We start from the raw sequence: 27,862 nt of genomic DNA, 5'->3' as shown, positions 1-27,862 counted from the left end.
GTCGATACGTTTTTGTATTATGAAGTTGATGTGATGTATGTAGGCATCACAGGCCTCACAATTTGATTCTTTTCCATCATGGATTTAGTGTCAAAAATAATATTAAAAAACTTTAGTCGAATGGAGATTAAATAAATGTTTTTTTCTTGTGTGAATTTGAAAATCAAACTTGGCCTTTCTAGTGTTTCACAAGCTTTTTCTTTGTACTTTCACCATGTAATGTACTGCAGAACAGAAAACATTACCTCATGTGAACAAGGGCTTCTTAATCTGTTATTCCTGCATATGTATTTATTTATTAAGAAGTCATTGCACTGTACTTGTTTTCTCCAATCTACACTCCAAATTGTGGTATTTGAGAAGCTGAACCCAGAGAGGTATTAAATCTTTAGCTTGACAAATTACTTTAGTGATAATTAAAATTGGGATCTGGGGCTAGTGTCAAAAAATCTGCCAAAAATGTCAGGATTATTTAGAGAGAAGTGACTCCCAACAGAAAACCAATTTGAAAATTCAGACAAATGTATCAACATATTCAGATCAGCAGATTCATTTGATTGGTTTACACAACATCTATACTTCATCGTCCTCTGGCTCTGGACCTTCAATTTAGTCGACTTTAAGTGACACTACTTCCTGAGATAGTTAATTTAAAGTTTGCTGAGCCGAACCTGGAATGAAAGGAATGTGCAGTACATCAGCAGCGATATTAATAAAGTGTATGGTAAAGCTGTGGATCTCTTATTCCTTCAGACAACAGTATAAAGAATAACCGGTGGAGGTACCAGATCTGCTCAGGTTCCTTCATCTGATGATTACATCACACAATATGATTGGCAGTACGCTTGAATGGGAGTACAATGTACAACGGACAGATGTGATTGGCTGTAGTCATAGCAACGCTTGCCTGTGGCGAAACCAGCGTTCAAGTTTTGTGGATTTGTGTGCTAAGCAGCAATAAACTGCTTTTTATTTTGACTATAAGGGTGTGGTGTGTGGACTCCTGTAAATGTACATAGAATATGAGAATAAATGTGTTTCTGTTGGATTAGTGTGTGTATAATACACAAATACACATACAGATAAGTGAAAAATAGCTAAAAAGTGTGTGTGTGTGTGTATATGTAAATATATATATATGCAATATATATATACGCAGTATACATATATATATATATTATACTACAGCAACGCGACTATATATATATAAATATATATATACATATATATATATACACATATATGTGTATATATATATACACATATATGTGTATATATATATATACACATATATGTGTATATATATATATACACATATATGTGTATATATATATATGTATCACATATATATATATATTCGCGTTGCTGTAGACAGCGTTTTGTGTGTCTTAATCAGCAGCAGATGAAGAACCCTGAGCCGATCTGGAAGCTGAGCCGATCAGGTACCTACACCGACATTGGAATTGGTCCATTTTCTTGATTTTCCACACTAATCTAACAACTAACAACAGGACACAGCTCTACATCAGAATGCATCATGTTTAACCGTTAATGCCAAAGGATAAATGGAGATAAATGGAACTCAGCATATAAAAATGCAGGATTGTGATCAGCCAAAAGTACTAGGATACATACAGAAGATTGGGCCTAACAGGCATCAAAATTACAAACATTAAGGCATCGCTCATCTTCTCCCCGTCCTCTTCACTTCTACTTTTCTAGTCCGCCTTTTTGTCTCTTCCCTCCTCGTCGTCAGTGTACTCTGTGGGCTCTTCTCCTGGTTTCAGGAGCTTGCCGATGTAGTCATACTTAACTGTGATGGTAGAGGGGGGAAAAGGAAGAAGAAGACTATTTACAGCCTCAATAAAAAAATCTCAGGCAGAAATTCAAACACATTGTGTTACGGTTTGTACCTTTCTCACTTCTGCAATTTGTTCATGCAATGCCATTTTTTGTCACCTGAGTGAGTTAATTATCTAATTTGTGTATTGAGGTTTAATTGTACAACACTTTGGTCAATCATTGGTTGTTTTAAATGCGCTATAGAATAAAGTCTGACTTGATTTTATTTGTTGTCTGGTTTTTCAAGAAATTAATCACAAATGTCTGAATGTTTATACCAAGAATGTTCTGGGGAAACTCCCTTATTGAAGCTGAAATCAATATTTCAGTCTGTGGACCATCACATCCAAAAAAAAAGAAAAAAAAAAAAAAAAAAAAGGCAAAGACATTTTTATGTGTTTCATGTGTTAATGTGATTAATGTCTCCTCGTGATTCTACACAGATCTCAAGTTTTCAGCTCGTCAGTGAATAACAGGTTTGACATAATGCCAGGCAAACCAAAAGCCAAGTCAAGGTTGGATATTTCTGTTTTTTTGCCGCGATAACTGTAGCAGTATAACATTATGCATTATCTTATGTCATACTCACCGGTGAACTGAGTCTCCCACTCAGAGAGGCCCTCCTGCTGCATGGCGTTCAGGTCAGACAGGTCGTCGTGTTCATCTTTCAGAGCGTCCTTCTCCAAACAGAACGTAGCCAGACCTCTGGATGCATCTCTGCCTGCAAACACTCCATACGGCCCCTCTGCAACACGGGAAGACACACAGTGAGCTGAACGCAGCAGCAACGCCAGCACAAATGCTACAAAACTGCTAAAAAAACTGATTTCAGACTTGGGTATCTTTAGAATATCGCCACACTGCAAAAAAGCCAACTTGTATTTTTTGGCCTAAAACAGTGATTTAATTTGGTAAAACTTGGAAATATAAATTATTGACATTTAGGGCAATAATGTAAGTTAATTAGCACAACAAAGGAAGCCAGTTGTCTGCTCAAAAACAAGTTGGTGAGTTGTTGTTACTTATATCTTTAAGTTGGGGTTCACAACAAGGGACACTTTGCTAACTCTTATTTCTTTGTTGTGAAATTTGGTCATTAGCGAAAGCTAGCGGCTAACTGATGCTAGCGGCTAACTGATGCTAGCGGCTAACTGATGCTAGCAGCACTGCTTGTTACAGCTACACGAGTAGCCATTAGTGCATCAATGCTAACTCAAAATTGTGGTCACAACATTAGCTGACATTCATATCGGCTTTACAATCGTGCCAGAGAAATTCAGAGTTGAGTAAACTCAAAAACAAAACTTAAAATATTTAGTTTAATTGTCCAACTTAAAATTTTATCGAAGTTTGTTGCCTTGAAATTTTGAGTTCACCTAACTTTTCTTTTTTTGCAGTGCAGCCTTAACTTTCCCAAATCCTCAAAGACTCTTTTACTCAGTGAGGTGATAAAAAATAACTTTTTAAACTCTGTTTCCTATCCGGGTAAATCATTTATGTCCTGGCATTAAAATATATATATCATTCAATGCACATGTGTAACTGACACCACTTTTAGAAGGCTCTTTTTATTATGCAGATGATCAAGACGGCTAAACATTAAACATGGCTTACATTAAATCTAGAGCTGCAACAATTATTCGATTAATCGAACAATAATCGATTATTAAATTAATCGTCAACTATGTTGATAATTGAATAATTGATTTGAGCAGTTTTTTAAAGACAATAAGTCCAAATTCTCTGATTTAAGCTTTTCAATGTGACTATTTTTGGTTTCTTTGTTCCTTTATGACAATAAACTGAATATCTCTTTGGTTTGTGTATTTTTCAACATTTTATTGATCAAACAACTAATCGATTAATTGTTTAAATAATCGACGGATTAATCAATAATGAAAATAATCGTTAGCTGCGGCCCTGATTAAATCACTTAAAGATATTTCCTGATTTAAATACAAATTCTGCCATTTCTAGACTGAAGTTTTTGTTAGCATGACATTTAATATTAGAACATTTTTATTTTTTATTTTTAACAGTCAAAGAATTGCTGATATCCCTGTGTCATACTTATATCTGTACCAAAACTTTTAAGCAACACACAGGCCTAAATGTTACAAGTTTATCAGCCTGCAACAGCCATGAGCGCTATCAAAGTGTCCTTAAGCAGCAAGGCCCCTGCTCACGGACACATTTTTAATCAGCTAAATTAATTCAATAACAAACCAAAGCAGAATTTCAGGCTCTAGGGCTGGGTGTACAGAGCAGTGCAACAGTTGGCATGACAGTGGGATATTATGTTGGTCAGAGGTTACATGCAACAGAGGTTACACTCTGAGATAAGATTAAAAACATTTGAGAGGTCTAACTCTGTGTCTGTTTTCAGGTATCAGTAAGAAATTAATAAAAAGTTGCTGATATTTTCCATCTGTTCAGTTTGGGTTTTGGGATGAACGCAACAAAAAAGATTCAGCCAACTATGAAATCAGTTGTTGTGACTGGCTGAAACAGGCACAAACAACCCACAGGAAAATACAATAATAATACAATAATTCAAGCTCTCTTTATCAAACAACCAGAAGAATGTGATTTGTTTTGTGACACAGTTAGTGAGAAGAATAATTCTGCTGAACTGGAAACAAAAAAAAAATCCTTCAGTCTACTAAGCTTTAATGAATGATATAATGAAAGATTTGCAGTTAGAAAAAATAAAATTCACCATGAGAGTTAAGATAAATACCTTTTAGACAATACGGCAGCCATTTATGGACTATTATATCAAATATAATCCCATGAAAAATTAACAACTGTAAATTTTAGCCAAAGTTGTATTAGTATTACTATTTAAACCTCTTTCTTTTATTTGTAAACCTTATTATGTTAAGTTTTGGTATTTGATTTTACTCCACCTAGGTATTTATTTGTTTGTTGTTTTTAAAAAAAAAATGTTTTTATTTTTCTACTATCATTCTTTTCTTTTGTGTTGATTTGAAGCATAAATTAATAAATATCTTCTTTATTTTTGTATGTGAACGAAAGGAAAAAAAAACAATACAATAATTCTACTGTATATATCTTTATTTACTTAAAGCATTTGTATTTGTATATATATTGTTGTAAACTTAGTGTAGAGTGATTTTTACTCTTTACCTGTATTTGTTTACAGAAATACTTATTTCTATTCTTATACAGCAGCAACTGTAAGATGACGTCCTCAAATCTCTTGTTGTGTCCACAAACCAAAGAGATATTCAGTTTATTGTCATAAAGGAACAAAGAAACCAGAAATATTCACATTGAAGAAGCTGAAATCAGAGAATTTGGACTTTTTGTCTTTAAAAAACTGCTCAAACCAATTATTCGATTATCAAAAAAGTTGACGATAAATTTAATAATCGACTATTGTTCGATTAATCGATTAATTGTTGCAGCTCATATGTGTGTATATATATTTTTTTTTTATTTTATTTTTTTTATATTTATTAATCTCCTACATCTGTCTACTTTTTATTTGAGATATATATTTATATAAGAGATACAACTTAAATGACCTTTTTATGTAAACGTGTCCTTGTAAATGTGTATGTTGGCTGTAGTGTCTGATATGTTTTATGTTCAAAATGAGGAAAATCAATCAATCAATAAATAAATAAATAAAAGACGTATTTATTCAACTTTGGAGTAAGTCCACTTCCTGTATAGACGATCTGTGGTTCCAAGGCTACAGCAGCTCCTCTGTTGTGAAATGAGACCTCAGCTAGCAGTAAACGGGGGTGTGGCCTCACAGCTCCACTAGCAAAACTCTAGTTTTCGACTTCTACTTTGTCATGGAATTTCTATTAATTTATCAAATTATGATCACATCAAAGGCAGCGGCCGCCTCACGCGAGCGGCCGCTAGTGACGTCTAAAGGAACATACAGACAGGTCGGAGCAGCTTACCGGGGACCACTCTGATAAACGTTACCTGGCCCGTAGAACTTCTTCCCTCTAGTCACGTCGAACACCTTCCCGTTGACAGCCATGAGGATCCTCGGGTTCTGCAGCCCATCGTAGGGCTTCAGCTCTGCCAGGGTGAAGTCTCTCTTCTTCAGCTTGGGCAGCGGCGGTTCCACCTCGCCGACTTCCAGCGGTTTGTCCCCGCGGAAGATCTTGTAGAGGAGGAAGAGGCAGAGGCTGAGCAGGGTCAGGTTCAGCGGGGAGGTGAAGATCTCCTGAAAAATCCCTCCCGAGGTAACTTCTACCTCGCTTCCTTCTGCTTCAGCCATGTTGGGTCCTCTCTCTGTCGGTCCCTCCGTGTGTGTGTGTGTTGGGTAGGATTGGGCAGAGCTCGTGCAGCCTGTGGACCAATCACAGCTACAGCCTGAGAGGCGGTAGGTCACGGCTTCAACCAATCAGCTTCTTCTAACTGTGGGACAAAAAAGTGAACCATTTCTAAGCTAGTGATGGGAATCTGGGCACTTTTCAGTGATCCGGATCATTTGTCTCAGCTCATCGAGAAGAGCCGGCTCTTTCAGCTCCCAAATGGCTCTTCATTTTATCTATCAATCAATCAATCAGACTTTATTTGTATAGCACTTTTCCTACAAGAGAGATGCAACACAAAGTGATTTACATAAAAAAGGAGAAAGTAATAAGAAAAATAAAAATAACAAAACATAGAAACAAGCAAACACTTTTACTTTAAGAAAAAAAAGTCAATAAAAATGAAATAATACAATAAAAATATTTCGAAATATATGTATATATTTTTTTGATGTTCAAGATGAATATTTTATAGTTATTAATGATGAGTGTTCTAATTTTATGTCTTTGCAACCTGGGGACGGATTCACAAAAGCATTCTTAAGTTAAAACTTAAGAAAATTCTTTACAAAAAAAAAGGATGTTCCTAAGAATGTTCTTAAATGCTATTCACCTTTTTTTTCCTTCAGAATTGTCGTATGTCGGGGACTTCTTAGTTTTCTCACTTAGGACGTTCTTGGTTTTTAACTTAAGATCCTCCACCCCTAGGTCTAGGTCAGGGATGGGTAACTTAAATGCTGGAGGGGGCCACAATTTTTCATGGACACTACCACAGGGCCACATATAGGACCGTGCACTTAACGAGATATGATGAAACTGCAATTTTAAATATGTTTATAGTGCAGTAACTTAACAAATTTCATGCTCAAATGCATGTATAACAGTATAAATAGGAATACAAAAGGTTTGAAGCAAATAAAAAATAACCACTTACTGTGATTTTTTTTATCAGTGTTAGAACAGCAGACCAACATTAATTGCAAGAAGTAATTTTGTGCATTTTTACACTGCATTTTTAGGATTTAATGCTCAAATGCATGTAGTTGTACTGAGGGCCACTTCAAATGAGGGTGAGCGCCTCCAATTGCCCATCCCTGGTCTAGGGAGTCTATATTGTCTATTTGAGACATGATCAGGGAGTAAGAGGATCCATTCTGTCTCTTAGAGGCCTTGGTGGATTTTGCTCCCTAGTTGTCAACCAAAGAACTTCCATCTAAAAGTTATAAAAGAAAGGACATGGTTTCAGTAACTTGGCCTATTTAAATAATATGTTCATAGTGATTAATTAAGTCATATCAAATACAACAACTGCCTCCGTGATTTAACAAGAGTACATTGTAGTGTAGAAAGAATTTTTCAATTATATGTCAACTGCCAAATTAACAAATTAGTTAACAAATTAGTCTAGGGCTAATGTTAAAATAATTTGTTATTCTGTCTCTGTTGTCTGCGTGACGCAGGTCACTATCAAAGGTCACTATCAAATGCATGCATATAGTTCACTGTGTGTGTGCCCTCTCTCTATGCATTTATATATTAATCATGCAATATGATTTTGTTACAATGATTATGTTTGTGTGTTAATATTGGTTTAGAAACTGTGATTACTTTAAATACATATATTCCATTTGCTTAAGCTGATTAAAAGATTCTATAATCTGTGTCTCCAAATTATACCTCTGTTAGTCATAACAAGGCAGAATGTTTGTCTTAACAAGTTTTGATAGCAGGTCAGGACACAGTTTGCTGGCAAAGTTAAGAAAAAAGTGGCACTTAAGAAGCATTTTCTTCTTCAGAATGCTTTGTGAATCCGGCCCCTGTATGTTAAGCTGCTGTGATGGTTGAATTTCCCCATGAATAAAAAGTCTTATCGTATTTAAATGTACTTTATCACTGTTAATTTGCCTGCCTTGCCTACTTACCTGCCTGTCTTATTTTTAGTTAATTTATTTTTAGATTTTATATTTTATTTCTTATTTTCTTGTAGTTATTTATTTATTTACTATAATTATTTTATGACCTCCATCCTGTCTGTTTTGTTCGATGTTCATTTGTCTGTTGTAATAATGAAAATATAATAAAACTTTGAATTATAAAAAAAAGTGCTTTATCACAGTAATTACTTTTTTTTCTTATTATCGTATTCGCCTATTAACCATGAATTTTGTATCATTACTACATAAAACAAGTGTGCAGAAAAAACAAAAACCGAATATAAAAACCGCAATCGATCAAAAAACAACACAAAAACAAAACCATAGACATATATACATATATATGTCTATGAACAAAACAATGTTTCACACATCCGGTGACTGTGTCACGTAAATCGGGCACTTCCGGCTGCTGGAAACCGCGGTGTGCCACCTCTTTGGTTCCCACCCAAACAAACAAAGCTCAGATGGAGATCTGTCCCACCTCAGAAACAGCCTTTCTCCGACCGGCTCATCCAGTCACTTAGCTGGACGAGTTATCAGAACATCCAGCTGCTGTTCCCCGGTAACAACCATCTCTTCACCGCGGTCTGACTGCCGGTTTGGAGCTGTAGCCGTTGCGCAACAGAAACGTAATCCTCGCTAGCTGCTGTTAGGTCCAAACAGCTGCCGGTCCGTCGGTTACCGTCTGGACTCTAAAACGGGTCTGACAGCCCCGGTTCGGCTCGGTTCGGTTCGGCTCCAGCTCGGATCAGTTCAGATGTTGAGGAGGATTTGTTGAGCCAAGCTAGCTTCCAGGTGAGTGTTTGTTTTGAAGTTAGCTCGGTTAGCTAACGATAATGTTGATGTTGATGGTTGTGTTTTGGCTTTGTCATGTTTGTCCTGTGAGGCGGCGGCGGAACAACTTCACACATCTGCTACTTAGTAAAAGTATCAATGTCACACTGTAACAATACTACCAGCTTTCAACATGTTGCTTCAATAAAGTACACACGTATTAGCATTAGGATATACTACCAAAAGGTACATAAAGTACCAAAAGCTAGCTTATCTTATGTTTATGACTCATACTCATAATACTTTTATGGGGAGGCTCAATCGAGCTTTCATTTTCAATTGTCAAAACCAAAATCTGGATAGGTGAAATCAATAATTGACCATATGTCATATCACACTTAATATCAAGTAGGGCTGGGCGATATATTGATATATCGATATATATTTAAATGTGATATGGAATTAGATTAGATTAGATTAATAAGGGTTGGCAAGATGTCAAATGGTGTAACCACAAATTAAAGATAAATATATATATTTATATAAACCTTTTCCACCTACAGTGTATTTAGGTGGTCTTATACATGTAATCACTTCATTTAAAAAAAACATATTTCCGAGTATTTCTACATTTACACATTTCGTCAATGTTGAGCAGAACATGTTCTTAAAACAACCATTTTTTTCAAAAGTTTTGACAAATTATGTAAAATGTGTTATGTACCATAATGTTGCAATGTAAACGTGGATTGTATTTTTTTCTCATTTTAGTTCACTTTTGTTTTCCTGTATATAGATAAAGATATCACATTTTTATGAAAAAAAAATATAGTGGTTACACCAACTGACACTGGATTAGATCACTTCATTGACCCATATATCGATGTAGTTAACAATTTGTTGTGGAGTAAAACGTACAATATTTACCTTAAAATGTAGTGAAGTAGAAGTATAAATTTACATAAAATGGAAATACTCAAGTAAAGTACAAGTACCTCAAAATTTTACTTAAGTACAGTTCTTAAGTAAATGTACTTACACTGACATTCCACCACTGATCCACACCAATACTTTTTCATTTTAAAACACATCTTTCAAACAAGCGTTTTAGCACTATATCAGAACTAATCACTGTCATAACTATTCATATATACTGGGTTAGGGCTGGGTGATATATCGTTATAAAAGATATATCGATATATTTTTAAATGTGATATGGAATTAGACCATATCACATATATTGATATAATAGTTCAATTTTTTTTCTTTCTTTATATGTAAATGCTGCCCTATTTTATTTCATAGGCTATTTTTATTTAAGATATTTTCTATTTAAATGTGCACTTTATGGAGCTTAGATTAAAAAAAAAAAAAAAGTACTGTTGTTATGCAGTATTTATTTTCGCCTAAATAAACAGTTTCAATAAAACTACTTGTTACATGTCATATTTGGCTTTGACTCTGACTGGACATTTGCTCTCACTTTGCAATAAAAATATTGGGATATATATCTTCTATCGATATTCAGTCTAAATATATCGGGATATGACTTTTGGTCCATGTCGCCCAGCCCTAATACCAAGTAGCCTATCTCTTTAAAGTTGAATTTAAAATTGTAAATCACAGTTTTCAGGATTTAAAACCATTGATTTGTTGATCTTTACAAATCAAGACTGCATAGTCTAACAATGGCATAATCATAAGTTCTGAACAAAAGTTTAATCGAAGATAAAATCAAATCAAATCAAGAGACTCATCGAATCGTAGATGTCGAGAATTATAACACCCCTTATACTTATATACTTCTCCTCCACTACTACTACAGAAGTAGCAGAAAACAGAAATACTAAGGTAAAGTATAATAATTACTTACTTACTTAGTTGAGCAAATGTTATTTCAACCAATGCAGTGAGATGAAGTAAACGACAAATCCCTCCTAGTCTATTTTTCATAGTTTTTATCAAATTGTTTTAGACAAAGAGCGGAGACAACAATTACTTACATGTGATCTTGTGAAAACTTAACCTTAAGTTATGAAGTAACAAAGGAATAAACTATGACATTTAACATTTTATTTTTGTATTTTAAATTCAGTGTAATGTTAACTAATATCGAGAAAAAGCTAATGCTTCATAGGTAATTGACGTATTAGACCTGAAACAAAACTTAAGTCAATTAAAGTTTTAATAAAGTTTATTTAACTTTTGTTGATATCCATATTCAGGAGTGGATTCAAGTCGTTTTAAGGTATTATTTTTAGGTAATTTTACTTGTTTTCTGCTCCTTTTATACGTCTGCTCTCTCCACTACATGTATTAGCCAGTTGGAGTTAAAGCACACTCTTTTCTAAAATATGTTAATATCTCAGTTATTCAAACGAGCATCAGCTGGGTGATTCTCATGAACATGGTACAGCGCATAGCAAAAATCCAAGAGCATTGAATACATATTTTCTTTGACCCTTTATAACATATACAATCTAAAGTCACTGTTAAATATGGATTTATGATCTATTTACATTTTTTAGAAGTATTTTCTGACATTTTTAGAGACACTGAGCAACATTCATTACCGTAACACGTTTTTAAATAAAAAAAATTATAATTTTAAATTTAAATTAAATTTTTTTTCTTTGGCAAACACATAAATATGCTCAAGGGTAGCTGGTATCACCAAAATGTATTTTATTAAAATATACACATATTTTAATTCAAACAATTCTATCATTACCATAACATCTAACCATTTTTTCTCATCAAGTTTCATTCAGATTTTGTTCTTTATACATTGTTAAAAACATTATATTTGATTATATTCTGTTAAATTCTACATTTATATCAAATGTATATTTATTATTATAAAGTTTATTAAATATATATTGTATATAAGTGTGGGCAAACCATGACATTTTTATCTGGACGCATTACGGTAATGAATTTGTGAATCAAAAATATATTTCAAAATATAGAAAATATTATTTTAATACAAAACAATGAATTGTGCCTCATTATGGCTATATTGTTCATTCATATAAAAGTGAAATATATTTAGTTTAATAAAGTACGTCCTTATAATCTTCACAGACATAGCTTAGACTGGCTTCATGGGAATCACCCATATTGTATTTATGACTTCATTAGCCGACAAATGTGAAACACAGTTATAGTACTAGACAGGCCTCAGGAAACACCTTCACCTTGCCTTTACCTAGAACTAATGCACTCAAAAGGTCAGTTATGTATAGAGCTGTAGCTCACTGGAACATTTTCCCCCCACACTTGATCACAACCAGTGGAGCGTCAAGTTTTAAACTGAAACTGAGAGAAGCAGTGTTTCGTCATAATTTTATGCTGCAATAGTCTTCTATGAAAATATGAAATCATGTTAAGTTGAACTCAAGTATGTTAATACATCTGCATTGAACATCATGGTAAAATTTATGCTTACCTCGTATACTCTTCTATAATCATGTCACTCTTTTTATAATCATGTCTTGTACTACTTAATATATCTTACAATCATGTTAATATACATTATAATCATGTTAGGATGAATGACTTCATGTTATTCTCTGTATAAATGCTGTAATGATGTAATTGTGTAATAATTGTTTGATTTAATGTGGACCCCAGGGAGAATAGTCTTCATCTCTATGAAGACTAATGGGGATCCAAAGGATACAATAAACAATAAAAAATTAGTATTGCCAAACACTTCCCGTCTTGTCCTGTGCTTCTCCACACTCCAGTTACCATGAGTGCAATGCGTGTGGACGCCAAAGTGGTGATGCTGGGAAAGGAGAGTGTTGGGAAGACCAGCCTGGTGGAGAGATACGTTCATCATCGCTTCTTGGTCGGCCCTTACCAGAACGTGAGTGTCAGCTGCTCCGCTTCAATTTCCATGAAGACGATGAAAAGGCGGTATTTTTATATAAAGCCTCGGGGAGGTGGTGCTAATCAGGCTCTGATCTTCTTAACCCTTTGATGCACTACATGGGTCTAAAGTGACCCGACTGGGTTTTTTATGTTCTATATCTCTACAATTAGTGTTGTCACGAGACTAAAATTTTCAACTTGATGCCGATACTCAGGAAAATATTCGATACTCGATGCCATTTTCGATTCCACCAGGATAAAAACAAAGACCCCGAAGTTTAACAGAAATATTTTTATTGACAAGAAAAATGCAACATGTAAAAATTAACAGAACCACAGGTTAAATATTTATAATAAAAAACAGTTGTCCAAAAAGAAACTGCAACTATGATAACATGCTGCAGGTCTGAGGTAGTGCAAAAAATACAATAAACACAATAAACAATAACAATTAGAACAATATTTTCGGCTGTGTGTGTTGCTGTTTGGTTGCAGGTCGACTTTTCTCTGCTTCATTCTGGGACTTCAAGAGAGAAAATAACACTTTTCAGTCACCAACATTTATGTAAACGTATTAACTCTATGCTTATGTATACTGACACTGTGTCAATAAACGTAATAAGGGCATACTACGTGCCTTATTTATTTATTATTATTATTATCATTATTATTATTATTTACCGATACTTTTGAAAATGAGTATCGTATCCGGATACGTTTTAGTATTGATACTTTTGACAACCCTATCTACAATAAATTAATTTAATCATTCAGTATTCCAGGTTTTCCTCAATCAACTTGTTTTTGATCATCATGCATTCTAATTTTTTGCTTTAATTTCTTACTTTTTGAATAAAAACCCTTTTTGTATCACTACCCTTCTAATGCACAACATGGGTCAAAAATATTTTCTATTCTATTTTCAATGTTATTTCATGTATGGCTGAGTGTTTCTATTATACATCTTTGAAATAAATGCATTTTATAATTTATTGTTCCAAGTATTTAGTAAATACCTTGTTTTTGTTTAGCACAAATCAACATTTCTTTTTACATAATGATCTGTTGTAATCAAAAACAAGGTATTTAAAGAATACTTGGACGATTCAATATTAAAATAAATTGATTTCAAAAGATAGAGCAAAGAAACGCACAGCCAGACTGAAATAACACCGGAAATTGATTTTTACCCATGTTGTGCATTAGAAGGCGTGTTCATATGTTCATATATCAAAGAGTTAAAGCACAGAAGCTCTTATAGAAACTGATTCAGTAATGTTGCTTCTTTAAGTAGATGCTGGATTAGATAAGCATTTTTGTAAGGATCTTGCATGTTATTGCCGTAGCTATTCAGAAATGCCTCTCGTGTCCTGTTTAAGAAAACACTGAGACAGATGTTTTTATAACTTAACAGTTCCATGAAGTGACACAGTGGCTTTAAGAAGTATTCAGACTGACAGGGTGTAGCAGAAGTCACGGTACAGTTCATTACTGGGCTTTAGGAGTCACGGTTCGGTGTGAGTTTAGTACATCGGGGGGAAGAATCAAGTAGAAACATGCTCTCAGTAGAGTCAGATCCCTGTCAGCCGTCCGCTCTAATCCTCCTGAACTCCTGTCGTCTTGCAGACAGACCTGACAAAGCATGAATTCAGACTTTCAACAGATCAGCATCATTATGTAGTTATTTCAGCAGCGTTTTGATCCTTGTATTACAGTCGAGTCACGGCAAAATCTTTTTATTTTTGGTTCATACTGCTGTATTAACGGTGCACTGGCAGTCATTCAGACAGAATAGTGAAGGCTGGTTTTAGCTTCGCCAATTGCCAGAAATGTGGTTATCCAAAATTATGCATCTCTTCAGAATACAGTTACACACACACACACACATACACACACACACACTCCTCCTGCTGCAGACTGAGATCACATTTTTTCCTTTGGTAAACTATTCTGCCCTATAAAGTCTAACTGCTTTAAAGTTCTTTAACGTTTTTTTAACTGGCCAGCCAAATGGGTTATAGGTAGATAAGTGATATGTCACTTATTTCTACATGTATTGACGATGTAATTTTAATGCTCAAAAATCATGAAGATTTATTTCATCTTTGACCCCAAAATGTAGTTACTGCACTCTGGTTTTGCTGTAAAATGTTCTAATAGTAATGCAGAAACAGAGCAAAGCAGTGTTTTAAAAGAACAAAAACTATATTCAAATATTTGTGTATTTTAGACTTAATATTATAAAGTAATGTTATATTTTAGTCTAAATGTAATTTTATCTCACTTTTTTACTTAATTACTATCTAGATAATAATTTCCCTGTGAAACTTATAATTTCTATCATTCTTGTCTTCACTGTTCCAATCAATCAAGAAATACAAGGCTGCACTGTATCACAGTATTATTTCTCTGAAATAAAGCAAAACTGAAATCTAAAACTTTGTCACAAGATAAAACAGACATCAAGGAGTTCATTTTTAATTATGACTCAATTTCGATGAAAAATTAAGTTACTGCAGTTAGGCTTGGTAGGGCAGTATTATTATTCTGATTATTATCATTATTAATACTGTTTATTTCATGACCATTTCACAGCCAACTGCAGTGAAAACGTAAATTAAATTAACTAATCTGCAGGATTTGTGCAAAAGCTTCATGTCAGAGAAAATATTCACACAGCGTACATTTCCATCCATGAGTGTCTGATGCTTGTTTTCTCTTCCTGACAGACTATCGGTGCTGCTTTTGTTGCCAAACCAATCCAGGTGGGAGAGAAAGTGATCACCCTGGGTATATGGGTAAGTCTGAGGCATCCTGATATGAATAGTCTGGAGTCTGGCTTTGACCTGGTGTAAATCTTCTACTTTTGTTGTATCCTGTACACTGACAATAAAGGCTTTCTGTCTGTGGAAAAAAATGTGTGAAAAAAGAAGCAATTCATTTGCAGAATTGTGGAAATAAGAGCGAAAAGAAACAGCTGAAGTTTAAGTTAACTTTCATAGCAGTGAGGGGAAATGAGCTTGGAGCTTCAGAGCCTGTCACAGTGGGGATTACACAGCAGTTAAAGTCTGCATGGGGGTTGTAGGAATGTCAACTGTGAACAATTAGAAAATCAGACTTGAGAGGGCACAGACATGTAAGCTCAACGCCCAGCTGGAAGATGGATCTCAGTTTTTCTTTCCTCTTTGTGTCACTCAGGATACAGCTGGATCAGAGCGATACGAGGCCATGAGCAGAATCTACTACAGAGGAGCCCGGGCAGCCATCGTCTGCTACGGTAACCCTACACTAGTGGTTGACTGATACAGGTTTTTTAAGGCTGATACCGATTATTTTGACATCAGTCTTAACCGATCCCTGGTATGTGCTGCCGATTTTTTTGGGCCGATTCTTGAAGCCGATATTGCCTTTTCTCCCTCCATTTACATGATAAAAAAGACACAATGATAACAAATGTTACACAAGTCTCAATTTAAACAAAAAAAGAAACATTTATTAACAAAACAATCAAAACATATTAACAGTTGGATAGCAAACAATATGTATGTTGTTCTAGGCCTCGAGGTGGTGGCGCCTCAGATGATCCACATATTTGATGCGTTTTTCTTTTTTCCGGTGTCAGCAGCAGCTCACCAGAGAATGGTAGATGTTGCACCGAGCCTTGCCTGCTGTTGGCTCAGTGAAATGGAATAAATGATTGGGGAACGCAGGCACGTATGGGCCGATGCAAGTAAAAAAGAAGTAAAAAACGCAAATATCGGTCCTCTAACCTACACAGTTTATCACAGTCTGATGGAGAGCTTTCAGCTGTCAGAACAACCTCCTGAGGCAGGATGGGATGTGGTTCCGTTGGTAGAGTGGTTGCCCATTGATCGGAATGTTGGTGGTTCAATCCCTGACCATGGCAGCCTACATGTTGAAGTATCCTTGGGCAAGATACTGAAATCCAAATGGCTTCATCGGTGTGTGAATGAATTCCCAATGGTGGCAGGTGGCACCGTTTAGGGTAGCCTCTGCCACCAGTATGAATGTGTGTGTGAACAGGTGAATGAGCGCAGTCTGTAGTGTAAAGCACTTTGGATATAAGGGCAGTCCATTTACCATTTACTAGGAGTGTGACGAGATCTCGTGCCGTGAGATCTCACGATTAAACTCGATGATATTTCTTGTTGCGTTAAAAATCTTTCTCGCAAGATTTGTGAGCTATCCAAACTTCTATTTGTGACCTTGTGGGGGCAGTAAAAGTAAAAGAAGAAGAGGAGGACAAGGAGGGGAAGCAGCAAGCAGCCAGAATGACAAAAATTTCGGTATCACCATTGAAGATGCCCCCGCCACTTTCAAATTGTTTGTAGCATTTTGGGTACCCTGCGGAAATGATAAGTGAGTGACTGAGCCAGAGCCACAACAAATAACAAGAAACATAGGTGTTTTCATCGCAGCAGATATGAGGCCATTTTTCTGTGGTAGATAATTTAGATTTAGATTTGATTTAGAACTTTGATTTGGTTTTGCACATAATATTGTTTGCACTTGAAAAAAAGAAAAAATATTAAATTTCATTTATTTTATTTTAACTTTTATAAATTTTAGTTTTAGTTTTAATTTGTGGAAGATGAAGTTTATTAAAAGCTCATGCTTACATCATATATGTAAAGAGTTATGTCATTGTAGTTTTCTTAAAATCTTGTCTCGTTTTCGTGAACCCAATATTGTGTCTCGTCTCGCCTCGTGAGCTGAATGTATGGTCACACCCCTACCATTTACCATTTATGGCTTCTAGTATTTGGGCAGCTTGCAACAGCTGTATGCATTACTAAAATAACTTCACCACATACAGAAACAAAATGCACCTTTTACAGTGTTTTCGAAGGGGAACTGAGAATTATGCTGCTGACATTTCTATCAGGTGGATTTGATGAGGTTGAGCATGGTAGTTCCATTTTAGCTGACTTTCCTCACAGTGGTCCTCATTTATCAAACCAATGAAGAAACCAGTGCAGATCCGAGCGTATACATCGTCTTGCAGCAGGGTTAACGTTTTTCATCAAACGTTCAGAACTCTCCAATCACAGCGTGAACTCTCCAATGATCAGCTGTTGACAAATGGAAACAAGTTTCCACACCCTGATATAGACGGGGTTCAGATGTCTCGCCCCAAGAGTTTACGACATCGAAGGACGCAATGCGGCCAGAAAGAGGATTTTTTTCCTTTTCTTTTTTTAAGTCACCGTTGTTAGCAAAGTGCACCGTTACAAATAACAACACATCTATCCATCCATCCATCTATCCATCCATCCATCCATCCATCCATCCATTCTCGTCCGTTTATCCGGGGCCGGGTCGTGGGGGCAGCAGGCTAAGCAGGGCATTCCAGGCGCCCCTCTCCCCAGCCACGTCCAGCTCCTCCTGGGGGACCCCGAGGCGTTCTCAGGCCAGGAGAGAGATATAATGCACATAATGCATATAATATGCACCCGACCCTTAAGCTTAACTCTGTGGGTGGTGGGTCGGCGGGTCCACGTGATTTTTTCTGGCTGAGCCCGGCCGGGCACCAGATGCTCCCAGGTCTGCCTCCAGGAGGGGACCCCGGTTTACCCGTGCCGGGCGAGGTACTCTGTTGCAAATTTCACCAAATCTACTGAAATATATTTAATTGATTCAAATTAAACGTAGACTACTCCAGGATCACTGCCTTGTATGGAAAAGTTGAGTTTAAAAAAAACACAACAATATGAGCAGACGGCGTCTTCTGATTGCTGATAAAGTAATTTTTTATGTTTCTGGTCCAGATTGTGGAACTTGGTCTGTTTTTAGAAAACAGCTGATGATGTTTCCCAGCAGATTACTCACTCTGCTGTCATGTTTCATTCAACATCTTCTTTTAAATCTGCTTCTTCTTTACCCTCTGTCTTGTTACTGTAGAATTTATTTGATCACTGTTGTTGTTTGTTTAACTGTTAAGCTTTTGCTCCTTCATATTATGTGACTTTCCATTGTGGAGAATCAATATAATATTAAGAGCTGGTTGATTAGTTATGGATTCTACTAGTGTGCATTGTTAAAGGAGACTATGGAAAGTCTGTGAAAAACTAAGTGTCATCATCCACAGTTTTGGGTCGCTGTTGGTGGCTAAATGTGGTTGTTTTTGTCATTTTTGATGTCCAGATCTGACCGACAGCAGCAGCTTCCAGCGAGCTCGGTTCTGGGTGAAGGAGCTGCAGAACTGCGAGGAAGTAAGAGCGAAATAGTCTTAATTTAGATGTAACAGAGCTGAATGGTTTCATATTTTACAGGACAGGTGATCTACATCATCATTACACAGCTTCTTATTAATTCATGAAGCTGGAGTAAACAACAGTAAAAGTTTGCTTTGTTGGCAATTGGATACCCACACTGTGATACAAATACAAAGATTTTAAGAAATATAAAGTGGTTAACCCTTTGATGCACAACATATTGACTCCCCTTTAATGCACAACATGGGTTAAAAATGACCCACATTCATTTCCCATGTTATTTAATGCTGGCTGTGTGTTTCTGTGCTCAATCTTTTTCATATCAACTTATTTTATGATTGAATATTCCAAGTATTCTTTAAATATCTTGTTTTTCATAACAACAGATCATTATTTCTGTTTTGCCTCTTATACTTTGAGAGTTGTTGTATTATTACATAGCTTAATACTTGGCTAAATAGCTTGCTAAGCTAACTACTTAGCCAAGAAGTTAGCTAAGTAGTTAGCTTAGCAAGCTACTTAGCTAAATACTTAGCCAAGAAGTTAGCTAAGTAGTTAGCTTAGCAAGCTACTTAGCCAAGACTTTAGCTTAGCAAGCTTCTTAGTGAAAAAAAATGGATATTTGTCATGTTTGACCCATGTTGTGCATTAGAAGGGTAGTGACACAAAAAGGGATTTTATTTAAAAAAGGAAAACATTTATTGCAAAGATATAGAACATAAAAACCATCGGGTCACTTTAGACCCATGTTGTGCATCAAAGGGTTAACAAAGTTATTAGACAACCTGTCATGAAGATGAGAAAACATAAATATTTTTGAAATTTTTCAAAATGCTTGTTTGAAGCTAAATATGTTGTTGGGAAAGTGTTTTCCCCTTGTTATAATAATTAATTCTATTTTAGCATTAAAATATCATTTGGGTTGAAGAGCTTCTACATACTGGTGTATTAACCATTATAGAAAAATAAAAAATGATTTTGGTAATTACTAATGCTGTTAATTTAGGACAGCTGTGGCATAAACCAGTGTGCTAATACATTTGTAAAACACTGTATAAACAGTACATAGAATATTTTTCATAAAATCTTGAGGAGCCAAACTTAAACAAGTTGCAGAACAAGAAGTTTAGCAAAGGGTTTGATTTAAACCAGGAAATACCTGATTAATAACCTGAAAAACAAGTTGGCAAGATTAGGAATCTGTGGACACATTTCACTGGATACCAAGACAGTGCTGAGGTTTGATTTGAACACCTGTAACGTCATGCTTTGTGTCGTGTTCTCCAGCACTGTAAGATCTACCTGTGTGGCACTAAGAGCGACCTGATCGACGGAGATCGGAGCCTGCGCCAAATAGACTACCATGATGCTCAGGACTTTGCTGACGGTATTTACAGTCTGTTATAAACACGCCTCTCTCTCTGCTTGCTGTACTCTCCCCTTTTAGATTTATGTGTAAATATAACCACTCCCTTGTCATTTCAGAGAGCCTGCTCAGAGGTTAGTCTGTGAGCTAGTTTAAAGTTACATTCTGTGTGGTTATCTTAAAAAGTTGCAGGTTCAAGCCAAGATTATTATAGCTAACGACAACTAATAAAATAACGAAAACTAGAATTGAAAAAACGTTTTTGTTAGCTGAAATAAAAATAAAAACAAGAGTTTTTTTTTAAAACGATAACTAACTGAAACTGTATTTTGTGGTTACAAAACTAACTAGAACTAACTAAAATTATAGTGAAAATGTCCTTCGTTTTCGTCTTTGTCAACTTTTTTCATATGTCAACCTTTTTGGTTGATAAGAAATCTGTTTCATCTATCTGGTTTTATGACTTAATAAACTTATTGGGGCTGAGATGGATCAGACAAAGGAGATAAAGGTAACATTTATTGTGATCTCGATTATTGAATCTCGAACCCAAAAAAATACCCCATTACAACAAAATTAAAAATAACTCTAAAACTAAGAAAAATTAAACTAACACTTAACAACTAAGTATTTTCCAAAAAATAAAAACTAATTCAAACTAGAAAACTCACTCTGACAACGAATTAAAACTAACTGAATTTGAAAACAAAAACTGACAACGAAATTAAAACTAAAACTAATGCAAATCCAAAACTATTATAACCTTGGTTCAAGCCAATGAACCTACAGAAACCCTGTTCAAGAAACAAATTTAATGAGGTTGTAGTGGAAACTTTCTCTGCTGCTAGTGAAGAATGAAATGGAGAACTTCTGCCGGCCGACAAGGTTTTATTTCTTTGCAAAGAAAGGTCATTCGACACGTGAGCGGTCAAAATGAAGAAAGACCCAGAATGAAAGAAGACCCACTAGGTGTTGGGCACACCCATGTGCTCATCAGATCTGGCGTAGACATCCCACTTCCCCCAGAGGTTGGCCTGAACATCCCATTTGAAATACAAAGGGGACCTTAAAGTAGTGGCAGGAAAGGGGAAAGGGAGTCTGGCATTTCAAGGTGGCTGAGATGAAAATTACTCTTACAAGGTTTCTCCAGGATTAATCAGCTGTGCAGTTTAATCCTTCAACCTGAAAAAAGGGAAACGTCTGATCACATGGCCATTTCTGTGATTAGGTCACTGCCCAAATTGAGAAATAATTCCATCAACTGAACATGGTTCAAGGATATTAGGAAGTGGTTGGCCTCAGCCTTTTTTCCACTTTTGTGACATTGAACCTCACTGTTTTGATTTGTTTTGACAGAGATTGGTGCGCAGCATTTCGAGACCTCCAGTAAAACAGGAAAGAACGTGGGTGAGTCACACCTTCAGTCATCTGAGGACACTATTCACAGCTGTATTTATTCACTGTTTGTCAGTGGAGGCAGTGGGTTTCCCTCCGAAATCTCATATTGTATAATTCAGTATTACAGTGTGTTGAAAGCTGAAACCAACATGAACTTGAGTGAATTATGGAAGTATCTCAAGTACAATCTGAAGAGTGAAGGCTTGTCAGACACAGATAAAGAAATGGTGAATGTGCACAAACAGTGTTTATGGACCTTCTCTGACCAAACATACTGCTCATTTGAAACCAGTTATAGTGTGTTATGAACCTGTGATGATCAGGTTCTGACTCATTGTTCCTCTGCTTGACAGATGAGTTGTTCCAGAAAGTTGCTGAGGATTACAACAGCACTGCCTTCCAGTATATGACAGGTGAGTGTTTTATTCACATACACTCATATGTTAATATTGGTATTAATCCTAAATATAAACTTCAAGGGGGCTTTTGAAATTAGATGGGACTGTCATCTCGTATAAGTATACAGTCATGAAATACATTAGGGCTGCACGATAAATCGTTAAAAAATCGCGATCTCTATTCGCACATACACGTGATCTCATTTCTACACACATCGATTCTGAAGTATTTTATATCTCGAGCTGCATCAGAAACAAATGCTCCTATTCCCTCCCGGATTTTTTCAAGCGCCCCCCAAACGCAGCACTGCCGCTGCCTCCTCCCTCACTCAACCAATGGTAAAGAGTCTTTACGTTAACACGTGATTCAGTGGAGGAAGCCCGCCTGCAGTTAAGTGTTTGGAACAACTTAGCGACTTTGTTGCTAGATTTAGATCTAGATTTTTTTTTTTTTCAAAAAAGCGACTAGCGACAAATCTAGTGACTTGTTCTGTGCTGTGTTCCAATACCCATACTTCCCGTACTTACTATACTTAGTTTGAGTACGCAGGGTGTTCCGATTCTGATCGCGGCAAAAAGAAGTGTACCTAAAGGACCCGGATGTTGCCCTCATAACGGTCAAAATGCTGAGTGTGGGGGCGTTCCCGGTGGCACACCTGGTAGAGCTCGAATCCGGCTCGGAGCCCTTTCCCGCATGTCTTCCCCTCTGTCTCCCCCTTTCACTCTCTGTACTGTCAATAAAGCTACAAATGCCCCAAAAAATATCTTTAAAAAAAAAAACGCTGAGTGTGGAACGATGTACACTATATGCACTCAACGGCCGCCATCTTGTCTACGTAGCGGAAGAGGCGGAGCCAGGCAGAGCCGCTCAGCCATATTGCTGATTGTAGAAGTAAAGATTAAACAATACAAAGGGTAATTTTTTCGCCGTTCAAAGCGGGAAGTTTTTCGCGGGTGACGAGCCGTGGTGGCTGTCGCGAGTGTCATTTCCGGTAAGTGCACCACGGAGTATTAGATTTGGAACAACACTCACCTGCGCAAATCTGCGTACTTAGTAAGTGCGGATAGTGTGCTGCGTTTAAGTGTGTGGGTATTGGAACACAGCACTGGTGTTATTAGAGACTTTTGGAGACTCGTTCTTTCTTCTTAACGAGCCATGGGGTCTGCCGGCTGCCCCTCCCTCGCCCCAACACACTGACAAGCGGCACAGTCCTCCTGCAGGAGTCTCTCCCAGCTGCAGTCAGAGCCGGAGGAGCGACTTTTAAGACAGCCAATAGCTACTTTCCTTACTGAGGAGTTTGCAACACTGGTTTGGAAAGAGTGAGTTAAAGTGGAGGAAAGTCTGCGGTAAGGAGGGTTGAATGGATGGAGACGAAAACCCAAACGGTAGTAGCGAGAGTCACCTACCCACCAGAACCGACCTCCACCACTGTCTGTGCTAGCGAGGGAATACCTGCAACAAGCTCACCTTCTGAACAGCTGTTCAGTACAGGTGGAACATTGTGACATGTCACCGTTCGTCACTGAAGCCTCAACATGTTGACAGACTTGTGTTCCTGGCCAAGAATCTTTAAGCCAATTCTGAAGTGCTGTGTTCGGGGCCATACACTCTAGGAAATCAGTTTGATGTGCATATGATGATAGGGCGAAGTTGTTATCAGCCGCATGTCTCAATTTTTATTTATTTATTTATTTTTAAATAATTTCTCTTCCAATGATATAACTACTACTCTGCCCATGCCAAATCAGTTTTTTTGTTTTACATTTTGTTTAAACATTTTGTGAAAAAAGTCGTGCCAGAGAATCGTGATCTCAACTCTTAGCAAAAATCGAAATCCAGAATCGTGCAGCCCAAGAATACATTACATTAATACATAGACACTTGTTTTCTTGTTCATTTTAATGCCTGGGACAACTAAAGGTTCATTTGTTTGGACAAATATATTGATAACAACAAAAATAGCTCATAAGAGTTCAATTTAAGAACTGATGTCTAGACATTTTCATTGATATTCTTAATAATAACCAAAATCATTATCAAGAAAACCATGGAGGCATCTTCACAAACTTTTGCGACAATATTTTAATATTGCAATTATTGATAGAGAGACAGAGATCTGAAGATTTGTTTTTTTATCATTGGCTCAGAAATGGAAATGAATGTTGTTTTACCTCCTGTTGGAAAGTAACTAAGTACAGTGGTAGTGAAATGGTACAGGCTTGAACCTGAGGAAATCTCTGATCATTTCCTTAGTCTTTGAGTTGTTCAGTAGGAGATAGTTCTTGTGACTCCAGTCACTGAAGGCTTTTATCAGATCCCTATATTCAGATTCCTGTCCATTCCTGATACACGCCACAATAGCAGTGTCGTCCGAGTACTTCTGGATGTGGCAGGACTCAAAGTTGTATTTGAAGTCCGCTGTGTACAGTGTGAACAGGAATGGAGCCAGAACAGTGCCTTGTGGAGCCCCTGTGCTGCTCATTAATGTCCCAGAAACACAATTTTTTTTTGATTTTCTTGAAAATAATTTTGAAAAATCATATTTTCATCATTATATTGTCAAGAATATCGCCCACCCTTAATCCATGATGCAAAGTGAAAATATTGATACATCATCATATTTAAGATATTATATATCTTTTTTCAATTTTCATTCAACTGTCTGGAAGAGTTTAGTAATAAAACTGTTAAATGATATTGTAGTTGCATGTAACTGTATTTAATAGTAAGATGATATGATGTTTCAGAGGAGGAGCCGGGCGTGGACCTGGGCCTGAAGAAAGACTCATATTTCTACTCCTGCTGTCATAACAACTGATGCAGAGCAGCAGGAAGGGAAGTCTTTCCCCTGGGCTGGAGTTAAAAACCTGGAAAGGCTGGATGGATGGTGGTCAGATAACTAAGCTCTGGAGCTGGGATGGAAGTCACAGAAGAAGAGGAAATGGAGCAGTACTGTTTATACCTTATTAGATTATTTCTTTTGTGCCATGAAGAAACTGACAGCTGCAAGACTTTATGGAAGAGGATCTACTACTACTGCTGCAACTGTTACTGGGTGGGAGAGGGAATATCAGAAAGCAACACTCATGTTTCACCCAGTCACGCCCCCTTTCTTCTGTAGCTTCTTCTGAGCTGGACCATGGAAGTACACATATCTCTAAAGGTGTGGTGACGCTAAATAGAAAGATCCCACTGAACACAGACTGGCTGACAAAACTTGATTGTTGTAGCGAGTGCAGTGCTTCAGGAGGGTGAATGGTTTGTTTACAGCAGTTCATTTTGTTTACCTATTTAACCTTGATGTGGAAACCCATCCGTCTGTCCTGCACATCTTTGACGAAGCCTAAACCAACGGAGTGAAGCCAACTAGGATAGAAAAACCTGAAACACTCCTGTGTTTCTCTCCACACTTAATTAAAAATAATTATTCTTATTTATTTGCAAATCTGGTGAAGCTCAAATATGAAATGATACCAATGATCTTTATAAAGGCCTTAATACCCACGATTAAAATGTCTTCAGTGTTTACCAGGACATTATGGATGTATTAACAGAGCTGGATACAGTGCCATCACACAGTCGCTGGTCACTTGTGGTACTGCAACAAAAAAGTTTGCACATACACTACCATTAGAAAAGAATCATTTGTAAAGTTGTTGACAACACTCCTTCATTTGTGAACAGAGTTTAATTGTTACTCTGTGTATAAAGAATGTTTAACTCTAATGACCTGAGATACAAGTGAGCATAAAATGTATTCCTCAGTCTAATCTAAATTATTTTCTCACCTGTGTTTATGACTTATAAAACAGGTTTCCGTAGAACAGGGGTCGGCAACCTTTATGGGCAAAAGAGCCATTGTTGGCCAAAAAAAGAGAAAAAATAACATACTGGAGCCACAACTTTATTTACAGCCTAAATTAGCCTACCAGTATCACTAATAGGTCATAACGAGCATTTCTTAATATGATTTTGTCAGAATGCAGCAACTCAAAACTGGCTTGACTTGAAGTTGGCAGTATTTAGAGTTTAAGGCGCTGAGCCGTAGACTTTCGTAAGCATTTCAGTTGACTTAAATTTAAAAAACTTTTTTATAATGTCATAGGTGCATCTCAAAAAATTAGAATATCATAGAAAAGTTTATTTATGTCAGTAATTCAATTCAATGAGTGGAAATAACACATCATATAGATCCATTACATTCAGAATGAAACATTTCATGTCTTGATTTATTTAATTTCTTCTAATTATAATGATTATGGCTTACATAGACCTAAAATTCAGTTTCTCAAAAAAAAAATCAATATTACAAAATTTAAAAAGTATGTCTAATATAAAAATGTTGGCCTCTGAAAAGCATCGATGTGACTCCATACTTGCTTGGGGCTATTTGACTTGAACTACTGGACTTTTCATCAAATTCTAATGTATTGACATGATCCTGTATAAGTGACACATTTTTACAACTGAGGAATACAAATTGCTTTGGGCCTACACCAATGATAAATTAACATTAAAATGTAAAGACATAACTGTTTTATTTTGCATAATTTTGTTGTGACAGCCACAGGGAGCCACTGCAGACGGCCTGAAGAGCCTCATGTGGCCTTAGGTTGCCACCCCTGCCCCAGAAATTCATCAGTTTTTTTTTAGTTGGTTTAATTTACTTTTAAGCTGCAGCCAGCAGCTCTTTATACCACTCTGTGTCGATACACACACACACACACACACACACACACAGGAAGAAAAAACACCTAGCTGCCACAAATTTTGCTCTAGGAGGCTAAAATAAAATGAAATAAAAAGATCCTGGCAAAAACCTAAAGTCATAAACACAAGAAATAAAACAGATGTGTCATACAAAATAGATCACCAGAGTTTGTTCTCACTTGCCTCTCAGGGCTTCCGTATTTAATCCATGGAAGGTTTATATTTATAAAACGAATCACAATGTAAAGTCTATGGGATGATGGGGAAAATCCAGAAGCTGGGTAACCTTTTGTATGGCGGCCATCTTTGTCGTCCAGTATCCAGTTCCAATAATACATCCATTGTGACAGCACGTACAACATGGATCTGCTGTGTTCTCTTCTCTAAGCTATGTGTCTGATTTTAAGGTGACTTAAATTACCAAGATGTCCGTTATTTAATTGCATGGCCTGAGCTGGCTGAAAGTAAACATTAGAACAGTTACTTTTCCACCTTTCCAAACTCTAAATTTCTATTTTGTATTTCAAATGCAAAGTACAAACATGGAAATGTGACTGTCAAATGCTCTTTCAGCTTCTTTGGGCAAAGTGAAATGTTCCTTTAAAAAGCTCTGAAATGTTTTAAGAAACACTTCAACAGAAAGCTGATGTTCCCCTCTGCTGTGGTGAGAAACAGCAGATTTCACCAACAGGAAGGAAAGAAAAAAACGTGAATGTTGTAACATGGTTCAAACTGTTATATCACTGTCCTCAGACAATATTTACAGCTGTATTTAGCTCAAAGACTCTAATTTATTGCCTTTAAAGTTTTGCTGCCAGGAAGACATGGGGACGCAAATGGACATCAGTTTCCTCCATGCTGCTGCTTTGACGTGTTGATGTTTCATGTGTTGATATTTTCATGCACAACATTTTATATTGGGGACTGTTTAAGACAGACTGGTGTAAAGTGCAAACATGTTCTGTAAAATTAAAAGCTTGTTAAAAGAATGTTTCAAAGCTCTGATAAGACTTTATAAAG

At 36.4% G+C, this 27,862-nt stretch overlaps 2 protein-coding genes across 2 annotated transcripts; one reads left to right on the top strand and one right to left on the bottom strand.

The window, feature by feature from the left end:
* Positions 1-1,348: 1,348 nt before the first annotated feature.
* Positions 1,349-6,151, bottom strand: pgrmc1 (progesterone receptor membrane component 1). The gene is made up of 3 exons (XM_059351708.1): positions 5,809-6,151; positions 2,432-2,587; positions 1,349-1,813 (listed from the first exon to the last, which is right to left on the bottom strand). The coding sequence occupies exons 1-3, from the start codon at positions 6,107-6,109 to the stop codon at positions 1,719-1,721; spliced, it is 552 nt and encodes a 183-aa protein (XP_059207691.1). The 5' UTR covers positions 6,110-6,151; the 3' UTR covers positions 1,349-1,718.
* A 2,393-nt stretch (positions 6,152-8,544) lies between these two features.
* rab24 (RAB24, member RAS oncogene family) lies at positions 8,545-26,488 on the top strand. The gene is made up of 9 exons (XM_059351707.1): positions 8,545-8,878; positions 12,607-12,728; positions 15,463-15,531; positions 15,932-16,010; positions 18,899-18,966; positions 20,257-20,356; positions 21,692-21,742; positions 22,087-22,146; positions 24,880-26,488. Exons 2-9 carry the CDS (start codon positions 12,612-12,614, stop codon positions 24,948-24,950), a joined length of 615 nt encoding a protein of 204 aa, XP_059207690.1. The 5' UTR covers positions 8,545-8,878; positions 12,607-12,611; the 3' UTR covers positions 24,951-26,488.
* Positions 26,489-27,862: the final 1,374 nt, after the last annotated feature.

Source organism: Centropristis striata, chromosome 15, assembly GCF_030273125.1.
Source record: "Centropristis striata isolate RG_2023a ecotype Rhode Island chromosome 15, C.striata_1.0, whole genome shotgun sequence".
Classification (NCBI taxonomy): Eukaryota; Metazoa; Chordata; class Actinopteri; order Perciformes; family Serranidae; genus Centropristis; species Centropristis striata.
Note: the sequence above shows the minus strand (reverse complement) of the source record. Positions and strands in the feature narration are given on the sequence as shown.